General features: G+C 58.6%; 1 protein-coding gene across 12 annotated transcripts in view; it reads right to left on the reverse strand.

Annotated features, from left to right (window-relative positions):
- Positions 1-15,762, reverse strand: part of PTPRS (protein tyrosine phosphatase receptor type S) — a 110,742-nt gene that overhangs the window by 6,088 nt on the left and 88,892 nt on the right. For 5 of the 12 annotated variants that reach the window (XM_037823898.1, XM_037823901.1, XM_037823900.1 and 2 more), the window contains 18 exons: positions 13,422-14,030; positions 12,849-12,946; positions 11,171-11,424; positions 10,408-10,501; positions 10,087-10,302; positions 9,494-9,651; positions 8,943-8,954; positions 8,556-8,668; positions 6,950-6,997; positions 5,824-5,921; positions 5,600-5,723; positions 4,866-5,041; positions 4,644-4,763; positions 3,188-3,342; positions 2,809-3,094; positions 2,488-2,666; positions 1,425-1,551; positions 1,011-1,136 (listed from right to left, as the gene is read on the reverse strand). In XM_037823898.1, the coding sequence (XP_037679826.1) occupies positions 1,011-1,136; positions 1,425-1,551; positions 2,488-2,666; positions 2,809-3,094; positions 3,188-3,342; positions 4,644-4,763; positions 4,866-5,041; positions 5,600-5,723; positions 5,824-5,921; positions 6,950-6,997; positions 8,556-8,668; positions 8,943-8,954; positions 9,494-9,651; positions 10,087-10,302; positions 10,408-10,501; positions 11,171-11,424; positions 12,849-12,946; positions 13,422-14,030 (2,993 nt within the window). The remainder of the gene's footprint in view (positions 1-1,010; positions 1,137-1,424; positions 1,552-2,487; positions 2,667-2,808; positions 3,095-3,187; positions 3,343-4,643; positions 4,764-4,865; positions 5,042-5,599; positions 5,724-5,823; positions 5,922-6,949; positions 6,998-8,555; positions 8,669-8,942; positions 8,955-9,493; positions 9,652-10,086; positions 10,303-10,407; positions 10,502-11,170; positions 11,425-12,848; positions 12,947-13,421; positions 14,031-15,762) is intronic. The other 7 variants (XM_037823904.1, XM_037823906.1, XM_037823905.1 and 4 more) reach the window with 3 other exon arrangements.

Below are 15,762 nucleotides of genomic sequence, written 5' to 3' on the forward strand. Positions count from 1 at the left end.
AGTTGTGGTCAATTGAACTAGGATGGATATTCAACTTATTACTAGAGGTCTCACAGCAGAGAAAGCCACGGAGAGTAGCTGGAACCCAGAAGAGAAAGGAGAGGACATTACCATGTGATGGGAAAGCCGAGGAATCCAGTGACTGCCAGTCAGCAAGAAGATCATCAACCCTGGGATCTAATAAATTCCCATTGTTTAAGCCAACCTGTTGTGTGTTTGTCATGGCAGCCTAAAATCTAACATATCACCCAAGAATGCCTCTTTCTATTGAATTCTCCATTCCCTGCCACCCAACATTTACCCTTCTCCAATCTCTACTCCACCAATCCAAGGATGCCATCTTGTACCACCCAGAGTACTCTTACCAACGATGGCTGTTCATTCATCTGACTTCAACATCCACTGCTGTCACCTTCATAGGCATTACCCATCCACCATCTTACCACCCCCAAGTCCTCCAATACCCGCTTCCACCATTTACTTTGATTCTGTCACCCAACAAGATCATCCTTCCGTTGTCAGCCTTCACCAGTTGCCACCTAACGTCTGCCATTCTCCTACCATCCAACGCCGCCATCTTCCACTGAGCCTTCATCTGCCAACCCCACCCATCCTCCATTCTCATCTATTCCTGCCCCCTGCAGCCAATTCCCACCACCCAACTCTCATGGTACACCACTCTTTCCATTCCACAGCTGCATTTCGCACCACCCATTATCATTAATCCCACAAATCGTCTCCACCCTACTTTCAGCCCCCTAATACCATCGTCTTCCCCAAGCTACGGGTTGTTGCCTCCAAGGAAATGCCCTGCTCACTTCCATTCTCATGACCTCCTGGGGCCACGTTCCCTGGAGAGTGATGTCATACACGCTCCAGAGGGGACAATGGGGTCAGCACCAGGACATGGCCCTCTCTTGTACCTATGTGGTGGGCAGGAGTGTCTGGCCAACTGGTCAACTCACTCATCCTCCTCCCAACCCCTCTTAGCAATTGGTCCCCAGACTCACCCTTGCGTCTGTAACCTTGAACTCCCGCAGGATGTACTGAGGCATGTTGTATTCTGCCATCGGATCCACCACGAAGTACTGGTAGCGCGCGGAGCGTTCAGCCGGCCAGTACTGGTGGCACTTCTCCTGCCAAGGAGATGGTGGTGATGGTCAGCCCTGTCCCTGCCCACCCCAGCCGGCCCTTCTGCCCTAGCTCACCTGTCCAGCCTGGGCCCCACCCACCTGGCTCCTCCCACTGTGGCCCTGCCAGCCCCAGGCTCCTCCCCTCACTCACCTGGCCACACCCATGACAGCCCCACCCACCCTAGCTCACCTGTCCAGCCTCGGCCCCGCCCACCCCAGCCCCACCTGGTCCCATCCCCACTTTGCACTTACCCAGCCTCGGCCCCGCCCACCACGGCCCCCCGGGCTCACCCGGCCCATCTCCCGCAGCTTGGTGAGCATCACCACGATGGTTGAGTTGTTCTCCCACAACATGCGCCAGAAATCCTCTGTGGTCTCTGCCAGCGGCCCCTGGGTGGCAATGTAGGCCTTCTGCTGCCTGTAGGGTGGGCTGTGTGAGCCTGGGGCCAGCGGGGAGATGGAGGCCCAAGCGTGGAGGTGGCCTGATGCTGCCCGGTGGGCCAGGACCGAGCCAGGATGCCCAGGTGGCCACCTGCAACCCCCTGCTGCCTCCCTGCCGCATAATGGCTGCTCGTGCTTCAGCGCCCGTCTCGTTCAACCCTCACCGTGATCCCCGTTCTGCATGTGGGGAAACCATCAGCCTCAGAGTGAATTCCAAGCTCCTTGTCTGCTGCCTTCTCCTGCCTTTCCCCTGCACTCTCCTTTAGTGCCATGAAACTAAGGGCCGCTGTTTCGCAGGCCAGGCTCTCCCCCCAACCAGTGCCTCTGCCCAGGAAGTACCCTCTGCCTGCCGTGCCCTCCCCTAGGCCAGGGATGTTCACCCTTAGCACTAGTGATATTTGGGGCTGGGTCATTCTCTGGTGGGCACCGTACTGGGTGCCGGAGGACACTGAGTAGCGTCCACTCAGTGCCAGTCCAAAGACATGACATTCAAAAATGTCCCCATTTTCCTCTTTCAATCATGTTCATTTTCTCATAAAACCAAATCATATGTGCTTGGCCTGAACCAGCCGTAAGTGCCCCTTTTCCTCTTGCAATTATGTTCATTTTCTTCTAAAAATGTCCCCAGACATTGCCAAACATCCCCTTGGCAGCAGAATTCCCCTGACTGAGAACTGCTGATACAGAGGGGTAGACGGGACCCATGTTACAGACAGCGGCCATCAGTTAAACACACACCTAAACACACACACACACACACCCCACCCCATCCTTGACCGCACAGTGTTGGCAATATCTTTTTAGCAGTTTCCACACATAAGACTCTCGAGGGCAGGCAAGGCTGAGACCCTTCCGGAGCCCTGGCCTGGGCCAGCAGGGGACCCAGATGCTACGGCGGCGGGGAGGGGGTCACCTGTAGCCATCGATGAAGCTGGCGTTGATGTAGTCGGAGCCTTCCACGCCCCGGATGGGCTGCAGACACACCCGCGTGCTCTCGTACGGCATGATGTTCACCAGGCGGTTTTTGAACTTGTTACAAGGCAGGTTGGCACTGATGAAGCGCGACGTGTGGGCCTTGGAGTTGGCCAGCCGCTGCGGGACGAGGAGGGGGGCGGCGATCAAGGACAGGCCCCCCGCCACCGTCTCCGGGGGGGGGGGGGGCTGTGCTTTCCAGCCCGAGCGCTCGCGGTGCAACGGGAGGCACCCCGGGGACCCCAGCCCCCCGCACGGGCACCTTGAACTCGAGCTCCATGCCGGTGACGTGCTCGCCGGGCTCCACCTGGGACAGCTTCTGGATGTAGGTGTAGAGGCTGCGGGCGGGCACCTCCGTGTTCCCGCAGCCCACGGCCTCCAGCAGGGCCTCGTGGATGAAGCTGTACTGATCCTCGGTCTGCACCATGTAGTTGCGCTGCGAGCGCATCAGTGTCACGTGCCCGTACACGTCCACCGTCTTCTCGGGCTTGATGCGCTCCAGCATGGCATCGATGACGATGAAGCAGCCCGTGCGGCCCACGCCGGCGCTGCGGGGGACAGCGGGGTGGGGGGCGTTCGGGCGGCGGCAGGGGGCGCGGGGGGCGCGCGCGGGGACCGGGGGGTGGGGGCCGCGGCCTTACCTGCAGTGCACCACGACGGGGCCCGCGTCGGGCGGGTTGCACGTCTTGACCCTCCGCAGGAAAGCCAGGAAGGGCGTGGGGTACTCGGGCACCCCGTGATCCGGCCACGCCGTGAACTGGAACTGGCGGACCTCGCGCTTCTCGCTGGAGCCGTTCTGCAGGGGTGGGGGGACACGGGGACGCTGCCCGTCACGCCCCAATTCACGCCCCCAGCCCAGGCTCCGTGTCCAGCTGCTCCCCGCTGGATGTGGGGGGCTCCTGCAGGGCTGTGACTGGGCCCTAACTTTCCTCACGGACCCGCTCGCCCACCTCCTCCCCTCTTAGCTGATGGAGGTTTCCGGGTTCCCAGGCTGCACCTTGGGAGGTGCTTTCAGGCCTCCCCCCAGCACCCCACACAGCAGCCACTGCTCTCGGCTGCACCGTCACATTCCAGTCTGGAATCCGCCCACGTCTGCCCTCCTCCGTGGTGGTCCCCATTGTTACCTCCCTGTACCCCTGCAGTCACTTACACCTCATCCCTGGCTCTACCGTCGTTCCAAACCCCGCCCTGGTTGTGGCCCCGCCCTCATCCCAAGCCCTGCCCCATTCCCTGGCTCCGCCCTTGTTCCAAGCCCCACCCTGCTCCCCGGCTCCACCCTCCTCCCCCCCACTCTGTCCTCCCAGCTGCAGCCAGAGGGCGCCTGTGAGACTGAGTCAGGGCGTGCCCCTCCTGTGCCTACAACCCTCCATGGCTCCCACCTTCCTTGGGGGAAAAGCCCAAGTCCTCTCTGCAGCCCACCAGGCCCTGCATGGCCTGCCCAGATCCCTCTCTCCCCTCCTGTTCTCCCCCTGGCTCCCTCTGCTCCAGCCCCACAGGCCTCCTTGCTGCTCCTCCAACACGCCAGGCCTCCTCTGGCCTCAGGGCCTTTGCATGGGCTGTTCCCTCTGCCTGGAACACACTTCCTTCAGCTATCCACAAAGCAACGCCCCTCAGCTCCTTCTACTCTCCCGACACACACACACTACTGTTAACTTTCTGCTATGTGTAAGATTTCTGGATGTTTTACATAGACCATCTTCATCTGCCCACTGGATGTTAAGCTCCACCAGGGTGGGACAATTTGTTTGTCGTGGACTCTGCTGTGTCCTAATGCCCAGACCAGTAGGCACTTAATATGCACTTTCTGTATGCATAGATGAACAAACTGAGATTTCTCACCCCCTCCTGTCCACTCTACTCAGGCCTGATGCCCAGAGGGGTGACCCTCAGGGGTTCAGAGAAGGTCAAGGGTGTCGATGTCAAAAGTTCGAGCTCTCGGATGCCGAGCTGTGTAAAGCATGAGGGTGAGTGGAGGTGGGGAGGACCTGGGGTGTGCCCCCTTCTGAACCTCAGTTTCCCCATCTGCGAAGCAGGGTCTGCGAACACGCAGTCCGCCTGGGCCCGTGGAGGATGGGGAGGGAGGGAGGGGGGTGCTACCTTATGTAGGGAGAACGTCCGCACGCAGAACGTGGCCAGCTCAATGGTGTCCAGCAGCGTGACCTGGATGAAGCCGTACGTCTCCGTGCCCCTGTTGGGCCAGTACTGATCGCACTTGATCTGTGCCGGGCGAGAGGTAAAACGGGTGAGCAGTGGTGGGGGGTGGGGGTTGGCCGGGGAAGCCGTCTGGGGCTCTGGGGCTGCGGGGGCGCCGGCCCTCACCCGCGACTTCTCCTCGAGCCGGGTCATCATGACGATGGTAGCTGAGCGCTGCTCCCACACCATCCGCCAGAAGTCGCCGAAGGTCTCGGGCAGCGGCCCCTGCGTGGCGATGTACGCGTTCTGCCGCCGGTAGCCGTCCACGTAGTTGGCGTTGATGTAGTCGCTGCCCACGATACCTGTGGCCGGGGATCAGCGGGTCGGAGGGGTGGGTGTTCTGCTCTGGACTTCCAGGCTGGCTTCAGCCCACCGCCTCCAGGCAGCCCTCTCTGACTGCCCCCAACCTGCCCCCAAAATGTCCCCAGGATGAGCATGAGGCAGGTACCTCCCTCAGTTTCTCCCCCTCAGCGCTACTGAGATTTGGGGTCGGACAATTCTCTGTGGCAGGGGCTGTCCCGTGTGCTTCAGGGTGTTAAAAAGCATCCGTGCGCTAGAAGCAATAGCAACCCCTCTACCCTCAAGCTGTGATGACCACAAATGTCTCTAGATATTGCCAAGTGTCCCCAGGGGTAGAATTGCCCCAGTGGAAAACCATGGATGTAGAGGAACAGTTGGAATCCCATTATGGACAGCGGCCATCAGTTAAATACCAGTCAAAAGATTCCTGGTGGCCTCTGGCTGGAGCTGGACCTGTGCCCAGAACGGGGCCTCAGTTTCCCCGCTCTCCACACTGGCCCTGCCCCATGTGTGGGAGGGGATGCAGGCTCTGGGCAACCACCGCGGAGTAAGGCAGCTACCTTCGATGGGCTGCAGGATAACGCGGGAGTGGTCGTAGGCGATGACGTTGGCGTAGCGGTTCTTGGGCTTGTTTACTTCCAGGTTGGAATGTTCCCACGTGAACTGCTGTCCCGGGTCGATGGACTGCCGGTGGTGGGGGGCGGAAAGGGGAGGCAGGCGTCAGGGCGGGGGGTTTCGGGGGGCTTCGGCGGGGCCGGGGAGACGCGTGGCGGGGCCAGCTCACCTCGTACTCCTGGGAGAGCTTGAGGCTGTCGTTGGCTTTGAGGCGCTCCGTGTGCTCGGCCATGTCGGCGATGGGGATGGGGGGGTGGCTGAGCATGCCTGGGGGAGGGCAGGGGGAAAGAGACCCTGGCAGTCACTCGGGGGTGCGGGCGGGGGCCGGGGGGTGCTCTACAGTGTGAGTCTGCGATGGAGCTGCGGTTAGAAGGGAGTGTTGGGGGGGGGGGGTTGTCAATGGGAGGGAATGTTCTGGGGCGGCTCCCGCCGGGACTGGGTCTGACACCCCTGGGAGGAGGGTTCCCCTGGAGGACTCAAGCTCCCAGCACTTCGTGGCGAGAAGCAGGCAGGTGCACAGAAATGGAAGAAGCAGATGCAGCCCCAGGGTGTCCAGAAATCCTGTTGGGGTGTCCCTGGGGTGGGGGCAGGGGGCTGAAAAGCTCTTTGCTTTTTGGGATGGGAGGAGGGGAGACACAGTGTGTGCGTGTTCTGGGGGTCCCTGTCTGTCTTTGAACTTGCTTGGGGTGGGGGTCCCCGTCCATCCTTGAACTTGCTGGGGGCAGGATGAGGCGCCATAAGTCCGTGCTTGGTGCCCGTAACCTCTTGGGGTTTTTGCTTCTCGTCTAGCATTAAGGAACGGTGACATTACTTATCTTTCAGAGCCCCCAGGGTGGCTGCTGAGGGAACTGCAGGTGGGATATCGGGGTCCACCAGAGGCCCACCACCCCCATCCCGTCATCTCCAGGGGCTGCCCGGCTGCGTGAGCTTACACGCCTTCGCTGAGGCTGGACCACGTGCGAAACCGTCTAAAGCCCCCGCCTTGGGCCCCATCCAGTCCCCGCGAGCCCACATCTAAGGCTGGCAACCCTCTAGCCAGTGCCACCGTCCACTCCCCTGGTTGTGAGCTCCCCTCCTTACAGATGTGTCTCGGCACACGGCACACGCAGACACACGCGCTCACAACCAGGGGCCTCTCCCCGCACCCCCGCCCGCCCTCCCGGGAAGTCAGCGCTGGCAGGACAGGCGGGCACAGGTGGAGGAGGCGGGAAGCGGGATGGAGAACCCAAAGATGGAAACAAACGAGGGAGTAGGGGGCGAAAGGAAGCCGAGAACAGAGAGACACAAGAACTAACTTTCAAAGTGAAACCCCGGCTCCCTGAGGGGGCTGCTGAGGCCTGAATCTGCAGAAACAGCAAACAAATAAATAAATGAAAAGACGCCGGGGGTTGGGGGGCGGGGGGGTGTTCTGTCTCCCCCGCCCCTCGCTGGGTGCGCGGGGAACGGCATGCAGAACAGACGCGGACGGCAGAGAATGATAAGGGACACACGGCCGCCCGGGCCCCAGCCTGAGAACCCGCTGGACGTTGACCAGTCTTTAGCCACGACGCTGGGGCACCCCAAAGCTTTAGGCTCATGTGTGTGTCCCCCTTAGACCACCCTGGGCCTCGGGTCTCCTGCTGGGGTGAGCACAGGGGAAATGGAGGCAGGACGGTGAGGGAGAAACAGGGGTCTGATCAGGGAGAGGACATATATATGGGCTATGCCATGAGCTTTAAAAGGGACAGCAGCCATCAGTTAAATCCTCAGCTGGATGGATACAGAACTGGCAAGAGGTGGTCCAGAGGCAGAAAAGAGAAGGGGGTACATTAGGAATGGCATGTGAGGCCATGCCATCAGTTAAATACATATGTTTACAGTCCTCATTTGGATATAAATGGAACTGACATGAGCCAGTTCAGAGTTAGGAAAGAGATGAAAGTACGTTAGAGATGACGTGAGGCCATGCACAAGCCCTTGAGGACTGCAGCCATCAGTTAAATCCTCATTCAGACGGAAACAGAACTAACATGGTCCAGTCCAGAAACAAAAAGGAAAAGGGAGTATATTTAAGATGGCATCTGAGGACATACATGAGTCCTTAAGGAGGGCTGCAGCCATCAGTTAAATACATATGTTTAAAATCTTCATCTGGACAAAATTAGAGCTGATATAAGCCAGTTCAGAGCTAAGAAAGAGAAGGGCGTACGTTAGAGCCTGTTTAGAGAAAGGAGATGGAGACCAGGATGGAGGTGGAGAAACATATGAAACTAGGTGATGAGCTCACAAGGAGACCAGCAGCCATCAGTTAAATTAAAAATTCCTTATTCGGTTAAAAGCCACTGGCATCAGCCCGTGAGGAGGGGGAGGACAGGGTGGCAGGTAAGCGATCAAGGACAAGACCCTGATTCAGTTCTCCCACTAGGCAAGGCAGGTGATTTTAGCTGAATCCTGTAGCCACTAAGAGTACGGGCGCAGAGTCTGGTGAAGTTTCTGCTTCTTGCTACAGGCACACCCCAAAGGAGTGTGGCAAATGGCCGAGGACACACCTCAACACCCGCCTTAACACTAGAAGTGTCCACAGAAGCAGAGCTCTTTCTGCCCAGAGAAATGAGGTTTTTTTGGGGGTTTTGTTTTTCAGATGCCCTTTAAAGCTCCCCAAGAGGACAGCAGCCACCAGTTAAATGCAACTTAAAAAAAAAAAAATCTTGGCTTGATTGTCAGCAGAACGAACCCACGAGAGCTCCAAGCTTAGCTCTACGTAGAGTGCGAGCGATTTGGGAATCAGGAATTTAACCGCACTGAGCACGGTTCAGCGGGGACACATAAGGTTGCACCCAGGGGGCTGCTTCCTCTCTCCACCAAGCCACCTCCCCCGTCCCAGGGACACGGGTCTGCCCGGCACCAGGGATGAGCATGTACCTGGTGTCTGGAAGTTGATGCGTCTCATCTCCACGGGGTCCTTGGGGTGATGGGGGGCGAGGTCTGCGTTGTTCAAGAGGCATTTGGTGCGGGGCTCTGTATCCTTGCGTTTACTTCGTGTGGAGGCAAGTGGGAGAGGTGGGTGAGCAACAGGGGGTGCAGAAGATACATGGGCACACAAACGCGGGCAGCCTGAATGCGTGACCCAGCCAGCTGGAGGGAAGGGGCCGTGAACCCGTGCAATTTTGGTATCCAGGGCTGTGCGCAGATGCCCGTGCAACCTGACAGAACTGGCAGGCGTCCCCGCCCCCAAGGGGCCCTACGCTACCCCACTTTTCCTCCCCAACCTCCCGACTTAGGTCTCCAGGGGGCAGGGCCGGCCCTTACCTGTCAGGTTTGCTATTCCAGAAAGCAGACGCAAGTGAGCATCGGGAGAAAGACGACATGAGAGTGTGACAGTCATTAGGGCCTGCTCTGTGACTTTCTTAACCCTCCTGAACCCTAGTTGTCTCCTCTGAAAAACGGGGCTAACCCTCCCTGATTGACATCCCTGGTACATTGAGGTTCCATCCCTCCCTTTCTAAGCTGGGACATGCCCCATGTGGCTACTGTAGTTATCAAAATGGACAGAGGTGGCGGCTTTCACCCACCCCATCCCACATGCTTCCCTCTGGGACACCCCAAATCTGCTTCCTCCTGGGTTAACAGGAGGAGCCAAACTACTGGTTGGTTCGAACCCCAGCTCTACCAAGTCCCCGGCTGTGTGACCTTGATCCAGTGGCTTAACCTCTCTGGGCCTTGGTTTCCCCATCTGTACCATAGAGGGTTTCTGTGACGATTCGGACAGAGATGATCCTTTCCTGGACTTTTCTAGAATAAACCACCCCCACCGCCACCTCTTCTAGGAAGCCTTCCCTCCAGCCAAGGGGGGGCCTCACTTCTTGTAGAGCAGGATGGCGATAACGATGCAAATGATGAAGACCACAGCCAGCACAGGCCCAATCACCCAGATGAGCCCCTCCTCGCCGTCCACAATGGGCTGGGGGTCTGGGTTGTCCAGCTGGAAGGGGTCTGAGAAGGGGCTGGCCGCAAACGTCTGCAGGAACAGGGGCTGCCATCAGTGCCCATCTTCCCTCACGGTGGCTGGATGGGGCTTCCTCAGACACAACCCTGACTACCTCCTTCCCCCTCACCAAACTCTCTTGTGATTCCCAAGAGCCTTGGCCCTTGGTGCCTGTATGGCTGGCCCTTGTCAACCTTCTCTCTCCTCGTCCCCTCCTCTGAAATCCTTTCTGTCCCCCTCATATCTTCAGACCTTCGCTCTGAGTTGTTTTGGCCACCCGAGAGACCAGTCTTTGTTGAACTCCTATTCATCCCTCAAAGCCCCAGCCCCAAAGTCCCTTCCTCCAAGAAGCCTTCCCCTTGGGATTTCTCCAACCTCCAATTCCATCCCTCTGCCCAGTCCTGACCATAGGGAGCTGGAGGAGCTGTGTCTGATTCTGTCTCAGAGCGGATGCCATTGGGGACTTACAGGCTCACTCTTCTGTAATGCAGCCAGCACAAAGAGTACGTATCGGTGGCCCGGCTCCAGGCCCCGATTGTCAAAGCCACCATACTGCTTCTGGTCACCAGGATGGAAGGTGGACGGCAGCACTGAGAAGCGAGCTGCGATGTAGGGCCGGGGTACCTCCAGCTGGCGCGAGTGCCGCAGGCTGCGTCTCTGCAGCCGAGAGATGTCCTGGATGAGCTGTGGGAACAGAGGAGGGGGTGGCTCAGAGTCTGGCCGGGAGCGACCAGCTGCCCGGAAGCCAGGACCTGTCTGGGCCTCATGAGTTGGGCCCCAGGCCCTTACCTCTTCCAAATCCATGTCCTCTGGGCTGCCCAGTGGGTTCAGAAACTGGCCGCCACGAGATCTGTGCAGAGGCACCATCACAATAAAGTAGCTCCTGCCGGGAAGTGGAGAAACAGCAGAGGGGGCTGTCAGCAGGGAGCCCCCCCCTAAGTCTTCTCTTCTGCTCAAAGAATGGATCTAGTCCCCTGCCCTCTACATACTAGAACCAAATCACAAATGACCACAATTCCTGATTCAAGTCTCCAGGCCTTTGATTATAAAAGCACAAAAGTTTTCTCAAAAGGAATTCTCAGGATGTAACTTTACTAAATCAATTGGAACTTCAACTGAACCTTCTTCTGCCGACAAAGCCCATCCCATGTAGTTCTACTTGTCAAACTCCTACACAACCTCCAAAGCCCCAGCTCTGATGCCCACACCTTCCTATAGCCCTTAATTCTCTGCCTCCTCTCCTTAATGGGCACCCCGGCCCTGGTGCCTCCCACCTTATGATGTCTGTATCCGGTTCTGTCTCCCCACCAAACTGGGAGCCCAGAACCAAATCCTCTCGGGGGCCTCGGCATCACGTACACAGGGTTGTCAGGAAATGTCTGAGGAGCAGACAGCTTGAGAAACACTGAACCGTCACAACCACCATAGACGCAGGGGCTGATGTGACACTTGTTTTATACAGGTGAGGAGACTGAGCCCCAAAGCTGGCTAACGTGGGTGTTTCTAGGGTTGGGGTGAGAGGGGTAGCCTGGGGGGTGGGGGGAAAACATACTGGACGGGCACGGGACTCTGCCCGTCGGGCAGGTACACTGTAATGAAGCCATCAGAATCGGGCTTGGGGGCGACGCTGGGTTTGGCACTGAGCAGGCTGAACGCAGTCCAGGCAGTGACCGTCTGCTGGAGGCCGCCCAGGCTGCTGCCGCGGTTCGTCAGCACAAAGTTGTAGAAGGTGTTGGGTTTGAGGTGCGTGATGAGCTTCTTGGTGGTGCGGCCATCCACATCCAAAGTGAGCCCGTTGTACTGGATCTGTGGGGCCAGGGCGAGTCAGCGGGGCCTGGTGCACTCAGGGGCTGGCCTTGGGCTGAGCCCTGACTCCAAACTGATCCCCAATCCTGGCTGAGTCCCAACCCCAGCTGAGCCCCAATTCCTGCTAAACTTGACCCTGGTTAAGCGCCAGCTCTGGCGAAGGCCCGATACTGGGCTGAAGCCTGACCCCCCACTGAGCCTTGATCGCAGCTGAGCCTCGATCCTGGCTCAGACCCAACCCTGACTGAGCCCTGATCCCAGGTGAATCCCAACCCTGGCTGAGGCCCAACTCCAGGCTGAGCTGTTCCCAATCCTGAATGAACCAGTCCCAGATACAGCCCCGATCCCAGTTGAGTCCCAAGCCCAGTCTGAGTCTTAACCACAGCTGAGCCTCAATCCCAGCTGAGCCCTGATCCCAGCTAAACTGCAACCCTGATAAAACCCCAACACTGTCTAAGCCTTGATACTGAGAACTGACCCCAGACAGAACCTCAATCCTAACTCAGCCTCAACCCTGACTGAGCCTTGATCCCAGGTGAATCCCAACCCTGGCTGAGTTCCAACTCCAGCTAAGCCTCAATCCCAGCTGAGCCCTTAGCCAGCTAAACAGTGATCCTGCTTAAATGCCAGCTCTGGAGAAGGCCTGATAACTGGGCTGAGGCCTGACCCCAGACTAAGCCTCTGTTCCAGCTGAACCTTGATCCTAGCTCAGCCCCAACCCTGACTGAGCCCTGATCCAAACTGAATCTCAGCTGGGTCCCAACCCCAGCTGAGCCTCAATCCTAGCCAACCCCAATCATGACTGAGCCAGTCCTAGACTCAGCCCCAGCCACGGTTGAGTCCCAACCCCAGGCTGAGGCTTGACCACAGCTGAGTCTCAATCCCAGCTAAGTCCTGATCCCAGCGAAACCAAAACCCTGATAAAGCCCCAACACTGCCTAAGCCCTGATACTGAGGGCTGACCCCAGACAGAGCCTGAATTCTAGTCAGCCCCAATGCTGACTGAGCCCTGATCCTTGGTGAATCTCAACCCTGGTTGAGTTCCAACCCCAGGCTGAGTCTCAGTCCCAGATTCAGCCTCAATCCCACCTGAGTCTCAATTTCAGCTAAGCCCCAATCTCAGGCTAAGCCTCAATCCTAGCTGATCCCAACCTGACTGAGCCAATCCCAGATTCTGCCCCAACCTCAGTTGAGTCCCAATCCCAGGCTAAGGCTTGACCCCAGACTGGGTCTCAATCCCAGTTGAGCCCCAACCTGGTCTGAGCCCTGATCCCAGAATAGCTTCAACCCCAGCTGAATCCCAATCTCAACTGAGCCTTGATCCTGGCTCATCCCCAACCTCGACTGAGCCCTGATCCTGGCTCATCCCCAACCCCAGCTGAGCCCTAACCCTGGCCAACCATGATCCCTGACCCTGCCCACACCTTGTAGGGAGTGGGTGAATTATAGTTGTCAGGAAACTCCCAGCTCAGCAGGACTGATGTCTTCATGATCATCTTGACTTTGAAGTTCTTGGGCGAGACTATACCGGGCAGCGGCCAAGCAGGGAGAGAGCAGAAGAGAGGCTGCGTGAGGGCCGGGCGGGGGCTGGACAGTGTTGGGGGGGGGGGGATGGGGCGGCCCAGGTGCTCCCTGTCGTCCGCTGTGCTGGGGCCCGTGGCCTTCCTGCCTGGCTCTGGCCCAGCCCTGCCTGCCCTGTCCCCAGTCCCTGCTGCAGGAGACGGTGCAGCTGTGGAAGCTGCAGAGAGAAGATGGAGGAGGAGGAGGAGGAGGGAGGAAGGAGGAGAGGGAGGACGGGGATGGAGGGAGTGGCGGCGCCACCGAGGCACGTCCCACCTTTGCCAACGCCGGAGCCTCGGGGTCTGGACTCGCCTTGAGTGTCCACAAGGAAGCAGAAAAGCGGCCACTTACCTGGGCAGGGGGGAGGGAGGGGGCTGGGGTGGGGGTGGGCGCGAGGCCCCGTCCGTCTCTGAGGTGGGGAGCCGCCGTGCGCCTACCTTGGTCCCGCAGAAAAGTCCGGTAGCGGACGGGGGGGCTGTAGGGGCCGGGGCCCTGGCGGGTGTGAGCTCGTACTTGGAGGTCGTAGGCCGTGTCGGGCCTGAGGCCCCGCAGGGTGAGGGCGTTCTCCGCGCCCGGCTCGGGCGCCGCGGCCAGCTCGGTCTCTCGGGCAGGGCCCAGGGCCCCGGCCTCCCGCACGGCCACTGTGTACTTGACGATGGCCCCGTTGCGCTCGGCGGGCACGGGTGGCAGCCAGCGGAGCAGGACGGTGCCGGCCGAGGCGTTGCCGGCCGCCTCGAGGATCTGGGGGTGGCCACGGGGCGCGTCCTCAGGGATGGTCAGGGTCTGGGCTGCCTCCTCGCCCAGGCCGCTGCGGCTGCGGGCCGCCAGCCGGAAAACGTACGTGGCCCCCTTGTGCACACCCGACGCCGTGTAGTGGTCTTCGGAAGGCAGGAACTCCAGTGTGGCCAGGGGGGCCGAGTCCTCGCGGCCGAACTGCAGGCGGTAGCCCAGCACCGGGTCCTCGGCGGGGCTGGCCGGGGGCTCCCAGCGTGCCAGCAGGCTGCCCTCGGGGGTCTGCTGCACCGACAGGGTGGGGCGGCCCAGCACTGCGGGGACAAGGGCAGGGCGTCAGGGTCCTTGGCTGGGAAGGTGACATTTGAGCAAAGGCTTTGAAGGAGGCGAGGGAGGGAGTCATGGAGATAGCCAGGGGAACAGCGTTCCAGGCAGCAGGAACAGCACGTGCAAAGGCCCTGAGGTGGGTCCGTTAGAGAATGGTCTGAGAACCGGTGAAAGCAAACTGTTTGCAGACCTCACAGCAGCCCCCCGTCCGTTGACCTCCTCCTTCGATTACTAACTCGTTCGTCTCTTCCTGGCTTATCTACCTCTCACCTACTGCTGCTACCTGGCCAATATCCAGGGGAGACAGGTGTCCCAAACATGGCCAAGTGGAAGGAGCCCTGTGGTTCTCACAGTCTGGGTGAAAATCAGAGGTTCTGGGGTCAGGTAAAGGGTGGGAAACGTTTTGCCCCCAAAATAAACTGGGGAGTCTCCCACTGCAGGACTTATCAGGGCCTTTAATTGCCCAGGGCAGGGGGTTCACTTAGCAAATCCAGCTCTAATATGACATCCCTGATAGAGAAGGGAGGCAACCCACTGGCTGGTACAAGGGAGGGAGAGATCACGGGAGATCCTCCTGGAGGAGGTGACGCTGGGGCTGGTGTCAAGATGACTGTGGGCAAGGGCTGGGCAGCAGGAATGTGCAGGAGGGGCTGTGCCCAGCTGGGAGGTCTTGAATGCCAGGCAAGTGGTCAGAGATGGGGCTGGGAGGGTCTCTGAGAATGGGAGGGGATGTGGGATGGGGAGTGGCTTTCCAGCTGCCCTAGAACACGCCAAGCCTGCTCTCCCTGTCTGGAACACCCTCCCCTTGCATCTTCCTACCTGCATCTTTCTCTTTGCTCAGCTCAATTTTCCTGGAGAGAAACATCCCTCTTTAGAACAGGGTCTGGTGGGCCAGAAAGGGAAACTGAGGCAGGGCTGCCAGCAGAGGGGGAGACAACTCCTGAGGAAATACAGGGTGCTGGAGGAGGACCAGAAGGAACACCTGAGCAAGACCGAGCCAAGACTCAAAGGGCGGGGAGCAACCAGCCAGCCAGGTAGGATGACGGAAGGTTCCGGATGCCCTCCTAAGCAGCTCTGTGACAATTTGAATGTATTATGTCCCCCAGAAAAAGCAATATTCTTTGATGCAATCTTGTGGGGCAGACATATTAGTGGGGATTAAGTTGGAACATTTGGATTAGGTTGTTTCCATGGAAATGTTCCCACCCAACTGTGGGTGATAACTCAGATTAGATAATTTCCATGGAGGTGTGGCCCCACCCATTCAGCATGGGCCTTGGTTAGTTTACTGGAGCACTATATAAGCTCAGACAGAAGGAGCGAGCTTGCTACAGTCAAGAGGGACACTTTGAAGAATGCACAGAAGCTGAGAGAGCAGCTGCAGATGAGAGACACTTTAAAAACAGCCGTTGAAAGCAGACTTTGGCTCCAGAGAAGCTAAGAGAGGACAAACACCCCAAGAACAACTGAGACTGACATTTCTGAGGAACTGAAGCCTAGAGAGGAACCTCCTGGGAGAAAGCCATTTTGAAACCAGAACTTGGAGCAGACGCCAGCCACGTGCCTTCCCAGCTAACAGAGGTTTTCCGGACACCATTGGCCATCCTCCAGTGAAGGTACCCGATTGCTGATGTGTTACCTTGGACACTTTATGGCCTTAAGACTGTAACTGTGTAACCAAATAAACCCCCTTTATAAAAGCCAATCCATCTGTGGTGT

Source organism: Choloepus didactylus, assembly GCF_015220235.1.
Source record: "Choloepus didactylus isolate mChoDid1 chromosome 25 unlocalized genomic scaffold, mChoDid1.pri SUPER_25_unloc1, whole genome shotgun sequence".
In the NCBI taxonomy this organism is placed as follows: domain Eukaryota; kingdom Metazoa; phylum Chordata; class Mammalia; order Pilosa; family Megalonychidae; genus Choloepus; species Choloepus didactylus.